The sequence below is a fragment of the Phyllobates terribilis genome, unplaced genomic scaffold (assembly GCF_046119375.1).
Source record: "Phyllobates terribilis strain yellow unplaced genomic scaffold, ASM4611937v1 Scaffold_7__3_contigs__length_470593459, whole genome shotgun sequence".
Classification (NCBI taxonomy): domain Eukaryota; kingdom Metazoa; phylum Chordata; class Amphibia; order Anura; family Dendrobatidae; genus Phyllobates; species Phyllobates terribilis.
Genome location: NW_027362767.1, coordinates 426,913,237 through 426,934,632, shown reverse-complemented (window position 1 = coordinate 426,934,632; position 21,396 = coordinate 426,913,237). Strand labels below are relative to the sequence as shown.

Here is a 21,396-nt window from a genome sequence, read left to right as displayed (position 1 = left end):
AGAGTTGGGGGGATTCACGGGAGAAGTCTTGTATGCGATTGTGGGAAGAGGTGATAAGCTGGGAGATCTTATGAGGATTGCAGGTTGCGTGCAGGTATGTATTGGGAGACTAGGCCACAGATTTATGGAGGAGACAGGTTGTGAATGACTTTGTATGCATGGTTAGGGTTTTGAACTGGAGTCTCTGGGCAATGGGGAGTCAGTGAAGGGATTGACAGAGAGGAGAGGCCGGGGAATAGCGTGAATTAAAGCACACCTGTCAGCAGGATTGTGCTCAGTAAACTACATACACTGTCAGGTGTGCCACATTACACTGCTTAAAATGATACCTTGGTTGATGAAATCCATCCTGTGGTTCTTGTGTAATCTTTACTTTCAGTTTGGAGATAATGATGTGCTCGTGCTTCGGGGCGGCCTGTGGGGGGCGCTCTATCTGGTGCTCTGCTTACATATTCAGCTATATGCTATTATGACAACTCACTGTGCCTTCACTGACCTGTCTCCTATTTTACATAATGCACCTAGTAGTGCGGGGCTAGGTAAAATAGGAGGCAGGTCAGTGAAGGCACAGTGAGCTGTCATAAGAGCATATAGCGGAATATGTAAGCAGAGCACCAGATAGAGCGCCCCCCACAGGCCGCCCTGAACCACAGCATGGATTTCACCAACCAAGGTATCATTTTAATCAGTGTAATGTCACCCACCTGACAGTGTATGTAGTTTACTGAGCACAATCCTGCTGACAGGTGCGCTTTAAGTATATATTAGGTGGATATTTTTTATTTGGTTTTAAATCCAAATAAAAAGCTATGTAAAATGTTTTGCTCCAATACACCAAGAATTAGAGGATGAACAACTGTGCAACAGTCAATTAAAAATGTCCTACCATTTTGAGTTTACAGCAACCATGCAGACATATGCATCACTATAATAACGGACGACAAACAAAACTCTTTGTAGTTTGATCTTGTACTCATATTCCCCTTCATTTATCCCTTACTTTTTCCTAACATACATTTCGTACATTAGCAAGATTAGACTACACTTTTTGTTGTTAGTTACCATGGAGATACATAGGTCTGCATAGCAGCTGTAGACCTATAAATGCAGCAAAAAAACAAAACAAAACACAAACCAAAATAATTTTTTTTGTATTCATTATAAAGTATAAAAATGCCGTTCTGTTAACATGTAAATATAATATATATTTATAAAAGTCACAGCCCATCAGAGCGTCTGTGAACAAGCCATCCTCTTCTGATGCTTTATTAGGTAGGACCTCTGCAAAAACACTTTCCCGCACCCGTTACATATAAACGACCGGCTTTTGTTGTGAATTGCTTGATGTCGGGCAACGTGGGACTGACTGGTGAAGCCTTTTCCACACTGGGGGCAGAGGTACGGCCGCTCTCCTGTATGAGTCCTTTTGTGACAATTGAGGGTCGACGACTGAGAGAAACACTTTCCGCACTCATTGCAGGCATATGGCTTCTCCCCCGTGTGAGTCCGGAGATGTTTCACCAAACATCCATTATATGGAAAACCTTTCCCACAATCCGGGCAAGTGTGCTGCTTCTCCTGAGCTCCAGAGTTTATAGGGTTGGTGAAAAACGACACATCTATCATGGACCTCTCTGTAAACGAGACACTGTCGGGATCATGGTTATAATAAGAAGTCTGTAGGAAGGAGCCATCTCCAAAAGACTGATCACTAGAGGAAATATCTAAATATGGGTTCTCGATAAATGAGAGGTCTTCATGAGGCCAGTCGTTCAGAGGGACATCTGTAAGAAGCTTCTTCTTAAATGGCACCTCTCCAACGGGTCTACCATTGAATGACACATCAATAATCGGCCTACTGTTAAATGCAAAGCTTTCACTTGTCCTTTCCATAGACGGGACAACTCCATAATGACCACCGTTGATCGTGACATCTCTAACATGGCATTCATTCAATGGGGTATCTTCGCATGGCATGTCATTGAGCGAGTCATCTGTCAAAAGCCTCTTGTGAAATGGATCATCTCCAAAGGAGACGTCTACTTCAGCCCTCTCGTGAAGTAGGACATCTCCATGTTGTCCGTTTGTCAGCGAGCCATCTATAAGAGGCCACTCACCAGGCTTATCCATATCATGATTTCTGTTATTATCCTTGACAGGGTCCTTGCTTTGGCTGTTTACTACTAGGTTGGAGACATTTCCGCTCTTCGTTTGGGCGATTTCGGCCAGCAGCTTCTCCTTCGCGTGAATTTTCAGATGCACATCAAAATTAAATTTCTTGGTGAAGCATTTCTTGCACTCCAGACAGACGTACGGTTTCTCATCCTCATGAAGTCGCCGGTGAGAATTAAGACTAGAACTTTGAGCGAAACCTTTGCCACAATCTGGGCAGACAAAAGGTCTTTCTCCGGTGTGCACCCTCATGTGCTTAATCAAGCAGCCATTATATAGAAAGCGTTTTCCGCACTGGGGGCAGCCATGGGGTCTCTCTTTGGTGTGATCTCTTATGTGTCTATCGCAGGCTGACTTTGAGCTAAACAGTTTTTCACATTCGGTACAGGGATAAAACTCTTCTCCGGCGTGGAGCCGCAGGTGCATCTCGAAGTTTGACTGCTTGATAAAACACTTTCCGCACTGAGGACATGGGACGGGCTTGTCTCTTACATGTAAAAGCTGATGTCTGTCAAGTCCTGACTTTGAATACAGGAATTTACCGCAATCAGGGCACGGCCACTGCCTGTCTCCTTTGTGAGTTTTCAGATGTGTTTCCAGCATTGACCGCATGGTAAAACACTGGCCGCACTCTTGACACACGTGGATCTTCTCTTCTATGTGAAGTAGTATATGCCTCTCTAAGGCAAGGTTATCACTGAAGCGTGCGCCACATTCTTGGCAGACCGGGGTCTTTGGTTCATGGACTTTCTGATGCTCGAAAAACTTGGAGACACTGGTGAACATTTCAGGACACATGGGGCACAAGAACTCCAAGTCAGTGATTTGCTCCCGCTCAGCATCTTCAGGACTGTCCACTTCTTTACGCTGCTTGATACGGGGAGACCCCGGAACTACAACTTCTTGGTGTGAAGTCGTATCGGTTTCAATCCTTTTCACGTACCATACATTTAACAATGTATTGCTTGGAAATTCCTCATTTTCGTCGGTGGTGTGATTTATTGGGCTAACAGCATCTTCAATAATCCGATCTAGAAAAAAAGGCAAGAAGTAAAATGCATCAATGAAAGGCCGCACTCCATATCAGCTGTTGATACGATGGCCGCCCCCTCCTTCCTTACCTTTGTTAGGACCATTAAGCGTCTTGGACTCCCAGTGAGCAGACGTGGTGAAATCACTGTCTGGTATAACCTGATCTTCATCTGCAAAATGGAAGAAAAGAGCAAAGCATAAAGGACTATTCAATGTGAGTACACCAAGAACACTGCTGCTTGCATTAAACGGTCCCTGTCATTTCAACTAAATTTGCATGAATCAACAGTACAAGTGAACATAAAAAACTTTGCAATATATTTCATCTGCAAAAAACGACTTCTTTCTCCACTTATGAGCCACTTCTTCTCAACCTGATTTACTTATCCATTCTCAAAAATAGCTAAAATACATCTTGAACACAACAAGACAGACTACCAGCTCACTGAGAGATCAGATTCCAGCCCCGCTCCCTGGGAAAATGTATGCAAGTTAGCTCTCCGAAAGAAAGAAAGAAGAAAATGCTCTTATAAGTGTCTCTTATATCTGCTTATAGATGGCGCTGGGATCATATTACTTCTAGAGAAGATAATTTGCATTGAAATATACAGGTGTTGTATATACAGGCATACCTTTTATTTCAGGTGATTTTCAGAATAACTAAGTGTGTACATGAGGAATATCACTAATTCTGGTTATTAAATTACTTGAGTCCTGCATTTTCACCAGTTTTCCCCTCTGCTGGCTCCAACTCCATTTTTCCTCTGTCTCTGAGCTCGTTAGTGGAGACTAGTTGCTATGATGTCTCCCTTACACGGCACATACAAATGTGAGGCTCCTGCTCTCCTGTCTGGATGTAGCACTTGTCCATAAGCAGCAGCAGCATAGAGAATATTACACACCAGTATTGAGCAGTGTAGCTGTGAATACAACTCTGAGGTGTGTGACAGTCACTGGTGTGATATAAACGACGGGAGGTATGTGTCACGCAGGTTGCTGGCCTGTGTGAACTGAAACCTACAAAATTTCAGCCAGCATGTTATATGCTAGGGGTTAACTCACCTAAAGGGTGTGTTTTTTTGTGAATGGCAAAGAGGGTGGGAAGCCATTCACACTACCTCCCCTTGGGGTGTGGCTGAGCAAGGTTTAAATTCTCAATCACTATTGTTTCCTGTTGGCAGTGTGTTGTCTGGAGAGTGAAGTCTCCAGCCTGTGTTGGGCTGAAGCCAGAGAGCAACACAGGAGGATTGGTGTTTGGTGAGACTTCAATGTGCTACCTGGAGCAGGCAAAGCCTCGCTGGCTAATGGACTCTGTTATACTTAATTTTTTGTTTTCCCGTTAACCCCGAGAGGGACTGTTTATTTTTATGGGACGCTGCTGGAGATTATGCCGTACAATAAACCCGCAGGAAGTTTACCCGAACCGTGTGTCCTGTGTCTGCCTCTGGAGAGCCGAGCAAGTCGCTTTACCACAGGTGATATAAAACATTTGTTACAAACTGCAAAGATCTTCTTGTATTCTTCTCGCTCTCTCCCTTAAAGCTGAGTGCTACTCATTCCTCCTTCCCCCTCCATAGAGTCTAATAGGCAGCTGTAATCTGATCCCTCAGTCAGACGGCAAGGAAGACCAAAAGAAGTTTCTTACATTTGCTTGTACTATTAATGTATGCAAAGTTTGTTGATAGTACAGATTCAATTTAAAGCGAATCTTCACCCTGGTATTGAAAAGCTACATACACTGCCTCCCGCTGCGACTGGCATACCAGACCACCTGTATCTGAGAATGCCGCAGAATGCCCGTCCTGTGAGGGGGTGGTGTGCTAAATCTGAACCATGCCATCCCTTCCACTAAGTAGGTTTTTAGGTGCCTCCATCATGGATACAGCAGGACTGGAGCGCCCGGTTTCAGCAGGAAGCACCACGTACGGTGAACAAGACAAATGTAAAGTTGCTTTCAGTGCCAGGTGGAAGGTCGCTTTACTTATCAAAATACACAGGTAGTCTGTCACAAGCTAACAGATATACTGAGATCTGACCTAACGCCCTTTATATCCTCCCTAAATATCTGTACAATTATGAAGAATTCACCGCCATCTTCAGCCATATAGAAACTACAGAGGACTTCGCCCGGGCACTCACCCACATCTATCACTCGCTCCTTCTCACTCTGATCTTCACACGTCACCGGTGTCCGCGTCTGCAGATCAGTTGTTGGCGTTGTGTCCGGTTCCACACAGAAACAATCTTCATAAATGGAAAAAAAAGTGTAAAGCAAAAGACTAAAAAACTAGTGTGATAATCATCAATAATAATCATGAAAAGAAAGTAAAAATATAGTAAAATTACGAGTTTTATGTATCCGAGGTCTCAAGGTCACACTTGATCAGCCACAAGAAGGCACCAAAGATGGCACCCAACAATGGGACAACCTTAAGGTGCACTTAGAGGAGCTCCTTCCCAGTTATAAGCCTGTGTACACAAGCCGGCAATCAGCCAATGAATGGGCAAAATGCTCCTTCATCATGGGAACAAATTATTTATACAAGCAAAAAAAATTGTTATGGGCAACAGATGGCTTCCTGTAAGCAGGAGATGTGCCGGGGATACCATGAGATTGGGTGGGGACAGATTATTGTATCAGCGTTTTCTTCTGTCCCCATCATTGTCCTTCAGTTGTGTAAGCAGGTCAGGAAACAAGCGCCGATCTATTGCAGAAGATGGATTGTTGTTCATTTAATGGCCTGGAGTTGGCAGTGTGAACGCTCGCTTAACCTTGCGCACATGTTCTCTCCATTGAATTAGTGTTTCCGAAAGTGTTAAAGGTGTTTTTCGACTGTCCCCCCAAGCTGAAGTTCATTGCTAAAAGACAACCTGTACCTTACTCTCCCTCCCCAGGTCCATGGGCGAATCTCTGCCGCTAGTCCCAGTGTCCGTTATAATCTGCAGTGCTGAACTCACCTTGACAGCGCTGCAGCTAATTAGTGAGGACAACGACTTTGAGAGTCTCATGCCGTCTACTCGGGCAGAGCTGCTGAGCTCAGTGATTGGCTGCAGCGCTAAAGGCGTGATGTCAAAGATGCAGACAATAACAGACACTGTGAGCAGCAGTGGAGACGGGGAGAAGACACAGCTTGTTTTTTTATTTTTTACACCTGAGCCTTTCTTAAAACTTAAAACCCCTTTAACCAACTTTTTTGCTCCTTAGATTTCTCCTGCTCAGGGTGAAGGTAACAGCAAATGGATCCAGACACCTACATAAATCCTCTTGTACTTACCAGACGAGCCATCTTCCTCTTCATCATCTTCATCCTCCTCCTCCAGATCGGCGGCTCCCGTTTCCTTCTCTTGCTCCTCACTTTCGTCATCGTCAGACTCTACATATATACAATCTGTACAAACCACACAGCGCTGCGGAGGTTAATCTGCGCTCATCAATGATCTGCAGCATTGCATTGTATAATCGTATTCTGAGCTACTCGTATAAAATATGGGCACCGCTGTACCCTCCGAACACTTAAAGGGGTTGTACAGAATTAGAAAACCACGGGCCGTGTCTGATACTGCAGCTCAGGTCCAAAGTAGTGTAAGGAAGTGACCTGCAGTAGCGCTTACATGCCATCAGCAGGGGTGGCGCTGTTTTGGAGCTAGTGGTCATGTATTTCTCATCCTGGAGGACCCCTGCAACACATCCTGAGACGGGTGATGCATTTCGCGTTTTGCACTGGAAAGATTAAAATAAACAGATGAGAATATTCTCCACGATGGGAATCTCATGCACCGCGCTGATACCGCTATACACTGGTCCTGTGGCCCCTAGTGAACCGAAGACCCCAGTGTAACAAGATAGAGGACATGGAAGGCTGATCAGAGGACCGGAAGCGACCAGACAGTACAGGAAGGCCAAAAAACAGGGGCGTGCAAGATCTTTTTCTTTTAATATTAACTCCTTCCCGGCCCTCTATAATCCAACACAATGGCGGATGGACACCATTTTGCTGGATTGACTTGAAGCAAAATAACAAACCCTGGTGAATTCAAACTATTTGTGAAATCTGAGGCATTGAATTGATTTGCTCATCTCTAGGAGGACCGCACTGAGGGAGCACTTATCTGCTATGCAGTGGCTGGAATATCCCTTTAATTATTCATATTCCCAATATAAGAGTGAATCACATTGTGCCCTCCCTATATTCCTATAGACAGCCGGGTATCGTCAGTGACGTCACACAGCAGCAGGTACAGACGGCTTTTGGTTTGTTCTTACCTAACGCGTTTCCGTCCTCGCGCGTCGCTGCCTCCTTCACATTTTCCTGTATATTCAGCTTCGACAACACCTCAGAGCCCAAATATACACAATCTGTATACAGAGAAATCCACAGGATATCATCCTGGATAATCATCGACCCCAGATCAGTGTTATGTGACAGACACACACAATGAGAGAGAGTTACTCAGGTTCCGATATTCTCCTTGCACAACATTTAAGCTGCGTTTAGAAAGGTTTTCAGACAAGAAGTCGCGGCCTGAGTCTGCTCCTGTGCACCACAACTTGGTGTTATTTAGGCGACCAAAGTAATAAGCCAACTAATAGGTGGGTAAACTTAAAGGAGAAGTGTAAAGACGCGATACTTATCATCCGGCACGAGACACCGGCACATTACGACGGTCTCGTCTAGGTTTCCACTGTCTAACAGTTGTGCAGTTTTCGTAAATCAGCCCCAATGTGCCGCGTTCCCCATCACCCACCTGAGAGGTCGTCATCTTCTATCTGGGAGGCGTCACTTCTAGAAGATTCTCGTTCCTGTTCTGAGTCGGAATCAATTTCCAGGTAGATGTATTCTGTGAGAGCAGAAGAACAAGACGTCACTGGACTTCTGTCAGATCATGGACTGGGAGGCGCTGGGATATTAAACTTAATTAAAAGTCAACAATTTATTAAAGGTCTTCTGGCGCGCATCGATCACTGACAGGTCGAACCGGTGGTCTGGCGGCTCCAGTGGCCTATACCATGTGGTCTCCTGCGCTGCTTGTACAGACAATTTTGCCTCTCAGCATCAGAGGCGCACAGAGGTGCTGACACTGGCCGGATCCACACATCTGGTCAGCTTCAGAGCAGACGCTCATACACTTTATAGAAAACAGCTTGTAAGCGCTGCATCTTTGCCTAGGACACCAGCCTCTGCTGATAAAATGCAGAGGTAGCTGGTAACCTAGGAAACAACCAGTACATGATTATATCCCTCCTTTCTTGAGAACAGAAAGGAATTTTAATAAGAAATAAATAGGAACGTGCCTGTTCTTACAAGCATTTAGCAAAATTACTCATTTAAAGAGGTTATCCAGGACTGTTTAATTTTTTTTTACAACGGGTATAAGAACTAACAGACAGGTATTTGTTACCTACCTACCCCATTGTGCCTGGCGTCGATTTCTACCAGCACAAAGCGGTCACAGACCGCTCCTGCCGGCGATTCAGAGGCTTCTGGTGACGTTACTGTTAGAACCTTGCTCTTAGTTTTTTTTTCCTTTGCTGGTCACATGACCTTGTTGGCCTATTTAATCCTGCTCCGCCCTTCTGGCTTTGCTGGACTTCATTGTATATCTACTTTCTAGCTAGCCTGTGCTCTGTGTCTTGCTCTGTTAGTTTGCTTGGTCTACTGACCTCTATGTTCAATATATTTTGTTTGTTCGTCTGTCTGCTACTATTTCTGTTAGGAGGTGTCCCATATTCCTCCCAGTCCTTAGTACTTGTAGGGATTCCTTCCCCACATCTATAGGTCTCCGTACAGACTAGCTTAGGACTTTAGCAGGTCTGATCGCAGGATCAGGTTCCCTGTTACATCGTAGGGATTAAGCTGAGTTCTATCGTAGGGACAGATCTCCTCTCTTTCCTTAGCTCTGGTAGCAGAACATAACAGTAAGTCCAGCCAGCAAATTCTCTAAGGAAAGATTTTTCTGTTCCATCATGGTGTCGGTTCAGGATTTGGTTCATCGCCTGCAGGGACTCTCTCTGGAGGTGGCCGAGCTCCGTCAGCACGTGAGTAACTGTCCTGGAGCACATTTCTTGGAGCCTAAGGTATGTTTGCCGGATTTATTTTTTGGTGAACACCGAGAATTTTTTTCATTCAAAAATGCTTGCTTATTGTATTTTCGTTTGAGACCTAAGTCCTCTGGGGATGAATCCCAGCGCGTAGGGTTCATAATGTCACTTTTGCGCAAAGAGCCTCAGGAGTGGGCCTTTTCTTTGCAACCTAGTGATACATGCTTCAGATCAGTGGATAGTTTTTTTTCTGCTTTGGGACTATTATATGATGATCCTGACCGTGTCGCATCAGCTGAGACTGAGTTGAGACGTTTAAAACAAGGATCAGGTAATGTGGAAAAATATTGTACTCATTTCCGTCGTTGGTCTACTCAAACAGGGTGGAACGATTCTGCTCTGAAAAGTCTATTTCTTGCTGGGCTCAGTGAAAGGGTTAAAGACCTGCTAATTGCTTATCCTACACCTGAAGATTTGCAACAGGCTATGCAATTAGCTATACGGGTGGATAGAAGACTGCGTGCAAGGGTTAATGAGAGCAAATCCTCTGCTATGTCAGTTTCTGGTTATGAGAATGTATGTACTAACAGTGGTGAACCGATGGAGATTGGATCGGTGGCACCTCGCTCTCAAGAAAAAGACCGTCGATTTTTTGAAGGCTTGTGTTTCTATTGCGGAAAATCTGGTCATTTGATTAAAGGCTGTGAGCTTCGTATGAAGAAAGAAAAAAAAATGGTCAGTCATGCCCGTATTGCCTGTTTAAATTCCAAGGGTGTATTTTTAGCTGCTTCCACGATTGCTCAGGAAAAATTAATGGAATTTCGGGTGTTTGTCGATTGTGGGTCTACTCTGAATGTTATTGATGGGGGATTCGTGGAAAGACTCAATTTAAAACCTGAACCTTTGTCATCCCCCATTGCTGTGGTTTCTGTGGATGGTTCCCCTTTGAAGAATATTACTCTCAAGGTCTGTGAATTTCCTCTCACTATTAATGGTGTTCACCATGAGAAATTGGATTTGGTAGTGTTGAATAACTTGCCTTCTCCAGTAATATTGGGATTGCCCTGGTTAAAATTTCACAATCCTGTACTGGATTGGTCTACCAGTGAAATTAAATCCTGGAGCCATAAATGTTATGACAAGTGTTGTAATGGGCGTATTGCAGCTTTGGATAGGGGAGAATTGCCTGTTCCTATTCAGGATTTTTGGAGAGTTTTTTCTGAGAAGGAATCGCAGGTTTTGCCTCCCCATAGAGACTATGATTGTTCTATTGAATTTGTCCCTGGAGCGACTCTTCCTAAAAGTCGTTTATTTAACCTTACTATTCCTGAGAGGAAGGCTTTGGAGGAATACATACAGACAAGTTTGGCCGCCGGTCACATTAGGCCCTCTAAGTCTCCTGTGGCGGTTGGATTTTTTTTTGTAAAAAAAAATGACGGCGGTTTACGTCCTTGTCTGGATTTTCGTGAGATTAACAAAATTACTGTACGCAATCCTTACCCACTGCCATTGATTCCTGATCTGTTTAACCAGTTAATGGGGGCCAAGTGGTTCTCTAAAATTGACCTTAAGGGGGCATACAATCTGTTGCGCATGAAGGAGGGTGACGAATGGAAGACTGCTTTTAACACTCCTGTGGGTCATTTTGACAATCTGGTTATGCCTTTTGGTCTTACTAATGCTCCTGCATTTTTTCAGAATCTGATTAATGACATCCTTAGACCTCTGATCGGTAAAAATGTGGTTGTGTATTTGGATGACATTTTGATTTATTCGCCGGATCTGGAGTCTCATTGGCGGAGCGTGCGTGAGGTATTACAGTTATTAATGGACAATTCGCTTTTTGCTAAGCTGGAGAAATGTGAGTTCGCTGTACAGAGAATTAGTTTTTTGGGCTACATTATCTCCAGTGAAGGTTTTGAGATGGATCCGGTTAAGGTTCAGGCTGTGCAGGAATGGCCTAGGCCTATTGGTTTGAAATCGATACAGAGGTTTTTGGGTTTCGCCAATTACTATAGAAAATTCATAAAAAAATTTTCTAGTATTGTCAAACCTCTGACTGATCTCACCAGGAAAGGTGCTGATGCGGTTCAGTGGACTTCTGAGGCCATTGAAGCTTTTGTGTATCTCAAGGAGAGGTTCACCTCTGCTCCCATCCTTATGCAGCCTGATGTTACTAGGCCGTTTTTGGTTGAGGTTGATGCTTCCTCTGTGGGGGTTGGCGCAGTATTGTCTCAGGATAACGGGGATGGATTACATCCCTGTGCCTTTTTTTCAAAAAAATTTTCGGAGACTGAACTGAATTACGATATTGGTAATCGGGAATTATTGGCTATTAAACTCGCATTTGAACACTGGCGCCACTTCTTGGAAGGTGCGGAATTTCCCGTTCAGGTTCTTACGGATCATAAAAATCTGATATATCTTGATGCTGCCAAGCGCCTGAATGCCCGTCAGGCTAGGTGGGCACTGTTTTTCTCGCGGTTTAATTTCTCCGTTACTTACATCCCTGGTTCTAAGAATGTTAAGGCGGATGCCTTGTCTCGCAGTTTTTCTCCCATAGTCGGTGCTGAGAAAGAGGAGAACATTTTACAAGAAGGTGTTGTGATAGCTGCTTTGGACTCCGTTTTGGAAAATGAGATTCTTAAAGCACAGGAGAATGCCCCTTCTAACACTCCTCATGGGAGGTTGTTTGTGCCTGGGACCTTTAGGAGAGATTTGTTTGTTGAGTGTCACGAATCTTGGTTGGCAGGTCATCCCGGAATCTCTGAGACCAAGAGACTGGTGGGTCGCAGTTTTTGGTGGCCTGGATGGCAGAAGGAAGTCATTAAGTGGGTGCGTCAATGTACTATATGTGCTAGATCTAAGTCCTCACATACTCCTGCTGCGGGGTTGCTTTGTCCTTTGGAGGTTCCCAGTGCTCCTTGGACACATTTGGCTATGGACTTTATAACTGACCTTCCCCCCTCTGAGGGTTTTACTGTCATCTGGGTGGTCATGGACCGTTTTAGCAAGATGTGTCACTTGGTTCCTTTCGTCAAACTGCCCTGCGCTAAAACTCTCGCTAAGGCCTTTGTCAAGGAAATTGTCAGACTTCATGGCGTTCCTACTGACATTGTTTCTGATAGGGGTCCTCAGTTCGTGGCTCGTTTTTGGCGTGCCTTTTGTGATAGGTTGGGAGTTCATTTGTCGTTCTCGTCCGGATATCATCCTGAATCTAATGGCCAGACAGAAAGGAAAAACCAGGATGTTGAGCAGTTCTTGCGTTGTTTTGTGGCAGACAATCAAGAGGGGTGGTCTGAGTTTCTGCCACTTGCTGAATTTGCTCTGAACAATCATACATCTTCTTCTGCTGGTTGTTCGCCTTTTTTTTGTTGTTCTGGGAGACATCCGTCGTTTGGGTCGTTCTCCAAGTTGGGATCTGCCGTGCCTGAGGAGGAGAATTTTTCCGGTGATTTGGAGAGAGTTTGGACGGATGTGCGTGGTAATCTTCAGGAGGCCAACAGAAAATCTAAAGACTACTTTGATAGGAAACGACAGGAGGTTTTGTTCGCTGTTGGTGACATGGTTTGGTTGTCCTCTAGGAATCTGCGGTTGAGGATTCCTTCAAAGAAATTGGGTCCCAAGTTTGTAGGGCCCTTTAAGGTGCTTCAGGTTGCCAACCAATCTGCTGTTAGGTTGGAGGTTCCTACCTCCTGGAGAATTAATCCGGTATTTCATGTCTCTCTGTTGAAAAAAGCTGTTGTATCGGATTGTGACGCCTCTGCCTCTGTTCCTCCGGTGGTGGAGGACGGGGAATATGAAATTTCTCGCATCCTTAACTCTAGACGGTATAGAGGTAGTTTGCAGTATCTTGTGGCCTGGAAAGGTTTCGGTCCCGAGGATAACTCTTGGGTGAGGTCGGATGATGTTTCCGCGTCCAGACTTATCAGAGTGTTTCACAGGAGATTTCCTGATAAGCCTGGTCCTAGGGGATCCGGAGGATCCTCTTAGAAGGGGGGGTACTGTTAGAACCTTGCTCTTAGTTTTTTTTTCCTTTGCTGGTCACATGACCTTGTTGGCCTATTTAATCCTGCTCCGCCCTTCTGGCTTTGCTGGACTTCATTGTATATCTACTTTCTAGCTAGCCTGTGCTCTGTATCTAACTCTGTTAGTTTGCTTGGTCTACTGACCTCTATGTTCTATATATTTTGTTTGTTCGTCTGTCTGCTACTATTTCTGTTAGGAGGTGTCCCATATTCCTCCCAGTCCTTAGTACTTGTAGGGATTCCTTCCCCACATCTATAGGTCTCCGTACAGACTAGCTTAGGACTTTAGCAGGTCTGATCGCAGGATCAGGTTCCCTGTTACATCGTAGGGATTAAGCTGAGTTCTATCGTAGGGACAGATCTCCTCTCTTTCCTTAGCTCTGGTAGCAGAACATAACAGTTACGTCAACATAGTAGCTGCTTCTCTTCCACTGTGCTCTATTGATGGGATGTGACTGCTGACATTATGCTGATTGACAGCTGGCTCCCCACTGCCTAACTGTGGGGAGCCGGTTGTCAATCACCACAACTTCAGCAGCGATGCCCTGTCAACAGAGCAGAGCGGAAGAGAAGAGCTTGATGTGAAGCAGCTGAATCGCCGGCAGGAGCGGGCGGTGATCGCTCTGAGACAGCGGCAGGTAGAAGATGCAGGTAGTTGCCTCTATTAGTAACTACCTGCCTGTTAGTTTTTAGGTCCATAGTAAAAAAAAGTCCTGAATAACCCCTTTAAGAAGATTAGACAACCTATTTAACGGCCGTGCCCAAGAAATGTGGTAACAAAAAGACAAAAAAAAGGTGCAAGAAATTTTGCACTGCTCAATATTTTTCCTAAAACTGGGATAGAGATGAAGCATAAGGAGAATATCTCCTTTTTGCACAGATGCAATCTATTGTTTCCTGTTATCAGCCATTTCAGGCTGGTGGAAAATCTACTGCAGTGACTTTTATTGAGATGATTGATGTGAAGTTCAGAAATCTCATATATTTCACATTCAGAGAAGCTTTAGAAAAAAAAATGACATAATAGGGGGTTGACCCGGGGGGGGGGGGTCTTTCTTTGGTGGTCTGTATCCCTGTGATACACAAGCCACATCAGGACACGTACTGGATATCAGGATTGCCCTGTGTGTGCACATATATAATAAGTGGATATGTCTGATCAGCATCACAGGGTATCGTCCCCCATAATAAAGAACATGACATTCACTGTTTCCGGGACACTGACCGGCCTCGTCGTCATCAGGCGATACCTCCGGGAGCTGAGCGAGGATGTCAGGCTTTATAATGACGTAATCTGCAGATACAAAGAGCAGATATTAATCATCCGGATGAAACAGAAGGCGGGATATTCCACATAAACTGCGGCCTAATTCTGACCCACTGGCCTGATTCATCATTGCATTTCCCGCAGGTTTTTTGTGTCAATACTTCTGAATAAAAGAATTTTCATGATACGATTTGTACTCTATTTTCCAGTTTTCTTTTGTGGTTTCGTTAGTTTTTGGGGGTTTTTTATGGCAGCGCGGCTTTTACAGATGTTTTAGACCGATTTATGAAATGTGATTTTTTAAAAAGTCGTAAAATTTGTCGCAGCTCTACTCCCCTCCTCCTCTGGGGTGATTCTATGTACGCAAGTTATTTTTTTGCCAAATGTGCAACTTTTTCTTCTGAAATGTTGCAAAATCAGTGAAAGGCATAACAAAAAAATAAATGAATCAATAAATTAATAAAAATGTTGGGCTTTCCGCAAAATTCATGAATCACGTGCGCCATTTTGATAAATTTGGCATCGAAAACTACAAGTTCAAAAAGAAAAGTGACTTTAAAAAAAATGTAAATAATGAATCAAGTCTATGGTGTCTAGAGGAGCATAAAAGATGATTTGTCAATGTGTGGAATAATATAGGATCTCAATCCTTTCTACCATCCACAATGAGATGTTATAGGGGATGGAGACTTCCATTTTTTTTTCAGCGCAGGCTGTTCTTGTTGTCTCCGCTGGGACCAGAAGCAATGATTTCTCAGTAAAGCCTGTGGTTATCTCTAATGCTCAGGTCGGTAGAACAGGACGCCATCCAGGTGACCATCCGGGTGGTCATTGCTTCCTGTCCCACCAGAAATAGCCACGCCAAAGAAAAAGGGACAGGTATGGATTACGGGTACATAAAGGACGACTACAGGGAACGGGGACCTAAAACGGCACACCAAAAAGTTTCAAAGCCTTTCTTCGCACTTACTAATGGGGGTCTCTCCGTCGTACAGCGCCCGATCCTTCACACACGGCTCCTTCCCTCGTTCAATCCGGGATATTAGTTCTGGTTTCAAATAGAAACTCCCTGAAATCATGAGATGTCGAATGAGTGACGACGTGGGCGCCATAATGGACAGATTACATGTAGTCTGATGGCAGGAAATAAACCCTCATTGGGCGACCTCTGCTGGGTGATCGCTCCCGTGTAATATCTGACAATATAGAACGTCTGATTCGACATTGCGGAATTGCACAAAAATGAAAACAGAAGACACTGATGAGAAATGTCTTCTACAACATACGGGGTGAATCCACGTCAGACAGAACTGCAGGTAAAATATGGAGCAGATTACGACATTTTACAAATCTCCGATGAGTTCTTTAGCACCGTCATGGAAGCATCGGATGCTGCGCATTGTTATAGTCACGTCACGTTTGCTCTGTAGTGGATTTTTTTAAGAATTTTCACAACAGAAGGGGTTAAATGTGCGGTAAATCCGCAGCAAAGTCAGCAGGTCAGACACGTGGATTTTGCTGCGAAAGCCGAGGAGGAAAATGTTTGTCACCTGTCGATGCAGCTTTATAGAAGCATGACTTTTGATATGGGGGTATTCTGCTGGAAGATATTACCACCTACCCACATGTTAAGTGATAACTTCTAGATCAGTGGGAGTCTCACTGCTGGCACCAGCGCTGCAGCCAATCAGTAGTTCAGTGGCTCTGCCTGAGTTGAGAGAGCTGCTGAGCTCACGGATTGTCTGCAGCGCTGTTGATGCTACAGACAATAACAGATCCTGGGGAGCAGTGGCGGAGAATCAGTGCTGGACCCAGGGACGATGAGTAAAGCACTTTCTTTTTAAACAAACTAGAGGTGGGGGAATTGGAACCCCCCATTAGCGTTGCTTCCTCACCTAGGGAGCAGACATCTGCGTAATTGTCCATCATCACCTCCTTGTAGAGCCTCTTCTGCTCCTCACCCAGGCAGCCCCATTCCTCTTCAGAAAAATACACTGCGATATCCTCAAAATCGTTAACCCCTACATCCTGTGACAGAGAAGATGGAAGCGATTAAGGGGTTAATTATTAATGGAGACACCGGAAACTTCTCCATTATGGAGCCAAATGTCCATCATATACGAGGCTGTATGTACAGTCGTCCATGGGCTGTAATAGCACAATTTTCTGTCTACACCGTTCACATCAAGTCCTGTTTGTCTTATCTGTTGGATTTGATTTTTTGGGGAATAAAAAAAATATAAAAATACAACGCAGCTACAGACACAAGAAAGATGTCTCCAGACCTGATAATAATGATGCTTCCCTGCAGAATGTGGGGCCTGGAAGAAGGGACAGAGCTACTCACCATCACTCGGCACCGGCTCCACCGAAAACCGGGATTCTCTGAAATCAGAAGAAGATGGTCGTGATGTCAGTATTTCCAACGACTGGACGGAAATCCTACAGGACGGGTTATAGTGGCCCCAACATATGTACTGCATGTAATCCATTCACAAAGGAGACCCCCATAATAACGGTTGTTGGTGGTCTGATGGAATATGTATGTGTGTATAATTTTTAGTTTTTGTGGTTTAATTTTTTCAGAAAATTCATACTTTTTATTATTTATCATTGATGGAGCTGTGACGGCTTGTTTTGCCAAATCATAGTTTTTATTGTAGCATTTTGAGGCAAATACATCTTTTTTAATGCATTGTTCAGGGGAGCTGCAGTAATGAAAAAAAAACTGCAATTGTGTCATTTTGTTTTTTTTTTCTGTACGGGTTCAATAATTTTATAGTTTAATTGATCAGACTTCACTGACAAATACAGATTTATTTTTTTTTTAACTGGTAAAAAGGGGGGGGGGTAAATCTTTTTGTTTTTAAAAAATGTTATAACTTTTTCCCCACTTCATTTCTTAGATCCCCAAAGGGAAATTTGAATTTGTGATTGATATTTCAATATAGTATTAGACTAGCCGGGCAATATACTAAGGTATTGCAGTATATGGGGGAAATGATGGTCTCCTATAAAGCTCCTGTGGTTGGGAGACCCAGGAGGTCCAAGATGGTGCCTTCAGAAAGTCCCCAGCTGTCATGGCAATTTATTGGCAATCATCTTACAGGTCGATGGACACCAGGGCTAAGCCTTCACTTTCGGAGCTGGTATAACACAGCGGCACCAGCGTCATTTTTGTCTCCACCAAATGTGACTGAATCTGAGATGAGGTGTGAAACCACTACATACAGGACAGATGTTTGCTGTGTTAAACATCTGGCATTTGCCTGTACCTGCAGTGTCCAGAGCTGAGCTCAGATTGCTTCCTTAGATGTCACGGTTAATAACTGATGATAGCATTTAGTGGGGTTCTCCAAGAATGTGATAAAATAGCCCGTCACATATTTTAAACAGCAACTCGTCATAGTCACGTATTAGGACAGGCTGCAGTCTGAAAAAACACAGCTCGAGATGTGTCTCAATGACAGAAGAGCAGCATCATGAACACACTTACCGCAGTCAGAGAAGGGCTGTGACAGGAGAAGACATAAATCTCCTGGCTTAGCACAAAGGATTTTATGGCTGTGGCTGGAGAAAAAAAAATCCTGTGTTCTCAGTCAGCCAATGAGAAGATTTATTTCTTCTCCTGTCACAGCCTTTCTCCTCGGCTCACTGGTACACGTGCTTATGATACAACTCCTCTGTCATTGAGACAAATGTATTGGGAGCTGTGTTTCCTTGGACTGCAGACTGTCCTGACACAACACGATGACTGGCTGTTTGAAATACAGTGCCTTGTGAAAGTATTTGGCCCCGTTAAACTTTTCTACCTTTTGCCACATTTCTGGCTTCAAACAAAGATATAAAATTCTAATTTTTGGGGGAAGAATCAACAACAAGTGGGACACAATCGTGAAGTGGAACGAAATTTATTGGATATTTTAAACTTTTGTAATAAATTAAAAACTGAAAAGTGGGGCGTACAATATTATTCGGCCCCCTTGAGTTAATACTTTAAAGCGCCACATTTTGCTGAGATTACAGCTGCAAGTCGCTTGGGGTATGTCTTTATCAGTTTTGCACATCGAGAGGCTGAAATTCTTGCCCATTCTTCCTTGCAAAACAGCTCGAGCTCAGTGAGGTTGGATGGAGGGCGTTTGTGAGCAGCAGTTTTCAGCTCTTTCCACATGATTCTCAATTGGGTTCAGGTCTGGACTTTGACTTGGCCATTCTGACACCTGGATACGTTTATTTTTGAACCATTCCATTGTAGATTTTGCTTTATGTTTGGGATCATTGTCTTGTTGGAAGATAAATCTCCGTCCCAGTCTCATGTCTTTTGCAGACTCCAACAGGTTTTCTTCCAGAATGGTCCTGTATTTGGCTCCGTCCATCTTCCCATCAATTTTAACCATCTTCCCTGTCCCTGCTGAAGAAAAGCAGGCCCAAACCATGATGCTGCCACCACCATGTTTGACAGTGAGGATGGTGTTTTGAGGGTGATGAGCTGTGTTGCTTTTACGCCAAACACATCGTTTTGCATTGTGGCCAAAAAGTTCGATTTTGGTTTCATCTGACCAGAGCACCTTATTCCACATGTTTGGTGTGTCTCCCAGGTGGCTTGTGGCAAACTTCAAAGAGACTTTTTATGGATATCTTTGAGAAATGGCTTTCTTCTTGCCACTCTTATAAGGCCAGATTTGTGCAGTGTACGACTGATTGTTGTCCTATGGACAGACTCTCCCACCTCAGCTGTAGATCTCTGCAGTTCATCCAGAGTGATCAAGGGCCTTTTGGCTGCATCTCTGATCAGTCTTCTCCTTGTTCGAGATGCAAGTTTAGAGGGACGGCCGGGTCTTGGTAGATTTGCAGTGGTCTGATACTCCTTCCATTTCAATATGATCGCTTGCACGGTGCTCCTTGAGATGTTTAAAACTTGGGAAATCTTTTTGTATCCAAATCCGGCTTTACACTTTGCCCCAACAGTATCTCGGACCTGCCTGGTGTGTTCCTTGGTCTTCATGATGCTCTCTACACTTGAAACAGAACCCTGAGACTATCACAGAGCAGGTGCATTTATACGGAGACTTGATTACACACAGGTGGATTCCATTTATCATTACCAGTCATTTAGGAGAACATTGGATCATTCAGAGATCCTCACTGAACTTCTGCACTGAAAGTAAAGGGGCCGAATAATATTGCACGCCCCACTTTTCAGTTTTTAATTTGTTACAAAAGTTTAAAATATCCAATAAATTTCGTTCCACTTCACGATTGTGTCCCACTTGTTGTTGATTCTTCCCCAAAAAATTTGAATTTTATATCTTTATGTTTGAAGTCAGAAATGTGGCAAAAGGTAGAAAAGGTCAAGGTCAAGGAGGCCAAATACTTTCACAATGCACTGTATGTGATGGGGCCATTTTATCACATTCTTGTAGAACCCCTTTAAGTGGTCTGGTTGCCTCAGCAGATTAGCCCCCTGCTTGTGAGGTATAGATTGGCTGCATTTGCATACTGACGCCCCCCATTGCTGCCATATTGGTCCTCCAGAGAAGCCCAGCCCCCGGTTAGGCTCCACAAGAAAACATAATTGTCACTATAACCTTCAATACTGAGGTGCTTCAGTATACAGGACAAGGGATCAGATGACCGCAGGTTTGAGTCCCCTAAGGTAACGAAAGTAAAAAAAAAAAAAAAATGTAAAAAAAACAAACTAAATAAAATGTTGGAATGGCCGCCCTTTTCCCTATTAATAAAAAAAATAAACATTCGCTTTTGTCATGTCCGGTATACGAAAATATAAATTTAATGTTCATTAAACAGCAAAAATTTAAAAAGCTCAAAATGCCAAAGTTGCGGGTTTGTCAGTCGCCGCTCCTCCCCCCAAAAACCCTAAACGTGGAATATTCCCTAAACCGGTATCGGTAAAAGCGACAGCTCATCACATAGCGAGCACCATAAGCAGGAGAACTACAAGTCCCAGCACTGCAGCTGAGGAAACACTAAGTTCTGCATGTAAAGGAGGAAAAGTTTACATAAAGAACTGCAATTAGTGAAGTCCCGAGGCGCCCAGTGCAGACAGTGCGGCGCTGTCACCGCAGCTGCATCCTGCGATCACACAGGGATCAGTGACTGAGCAGGGGCCCGGCGTCCTGCACGCATGAGCGGCCATTAGCGCAGGTGTCACATGACCTGCCCACTGCACATAAATACACAATAATACCAGAAATCACATCATACCTTTCTGCAGCCGCAAATCACAACGTCACGTGACTCAGCGGCCTCCCGGTTGGTTCCCCGAGGTGTGACGGCACTGCCGCCGCTATGATCTCTGGGAAAGGTAGTTGACTTTGCCATTGATATCATTGATAATTGCGCATCACATGGACTACGACTTCCAGAAGCCCTAGCGGAGGGCGCGGTCAGATGACCCGCGGGAGCCAATGATTGTTGAGGATTCTGATCTCGGCGGCAGCTTTGTTTTGGCGGGAAGTATAAGAGAGCGGTCCGATGTTTTTAGCCTTCAGTCAGTATTGCGTGTTGTGCCGCAAACTGAGACGTGTTTCAGTGCAGAGAGGAGGCGTTTATGTGTAGTGAATGGTCGTGTAGACAGAGGCACTGCGGTTCCTGAGGTAATGTGTGAGGGGGCTCTGAGGCAAATATCGGCCAGTGTGAAAAGGAAAAACGCGGCAGCGGCTTAGTCACCAGGAACGAATAGACCGTTTTAGTTTTAACGGGTTGAAATGCATAGAATTATCACATTTTATGCCATTTTATATAATAAGGTAATTATTTTTTGAAAAATATCTTTCAGTTTTCATTGTGTTGTAGAAAAAAATAGGTTTAATAATTAACAATATTCAAGTAATTTC

At 44.1% G+C, this 21,396-nt stretch overlaps 1 protein-coding gene across 1 annotated transcript; it reads right to left on the bottom strand.

Annotated features, from left to right (window-relative positions):
• Positions 1-731: 731 nt before the first annotated feature.
• On the bottom strand, positions 732-20,870 carry LOC141153316 (uncharacterized). Its single transcript, XM_073638033.1, has 11 exons — positions 20,765-20,870; positions 16,887-16,924; positions 16,435-16,567; positions 15,510-15,608; positions 14,498-14,566; positions 7,951-8,043; positions 7,469-7,561; positions 6,480-6,593; positions 5,344-5,448; positions 3,294-3,374; positions 732-3,203 (listed from the first exon to the last, which is right to left on the bottom strand). The coding sequence occupies exons 2-11, from the start codon at positions 16,887-16,889 to the stop codon at positions 1,228-1,230; spliced, it is 2,766 nt and encodes a 921-aa protein (XP_073494134.1). The 5' UTR covers positions 16,890-16,924; positions 20,765-20,870; the 3' UTR covers positions 732-1,227.
• Between the last annotated feature and the right edge of the window lie 526 nt (positions 20,871-21,396).

Coding starts and splice junctions, on each gene's coding strand:
- LOC141153316 (XM_073638033.1), bottom strand. Junction 15,609..16,434: donor CGCAGATGTCTGCTCCCTAG/GTGAGGAAGCAA, acceptor TCATGATTTCAG/GGAGTTTCTATTTGAAACCA. Junction 8,044..14,497: donor GCCTGATGACGACGAGGCCG/GTCAGTGTCCCG, acceptor CTGCTCTCACAG/AATACATCTACCTGGAAATT.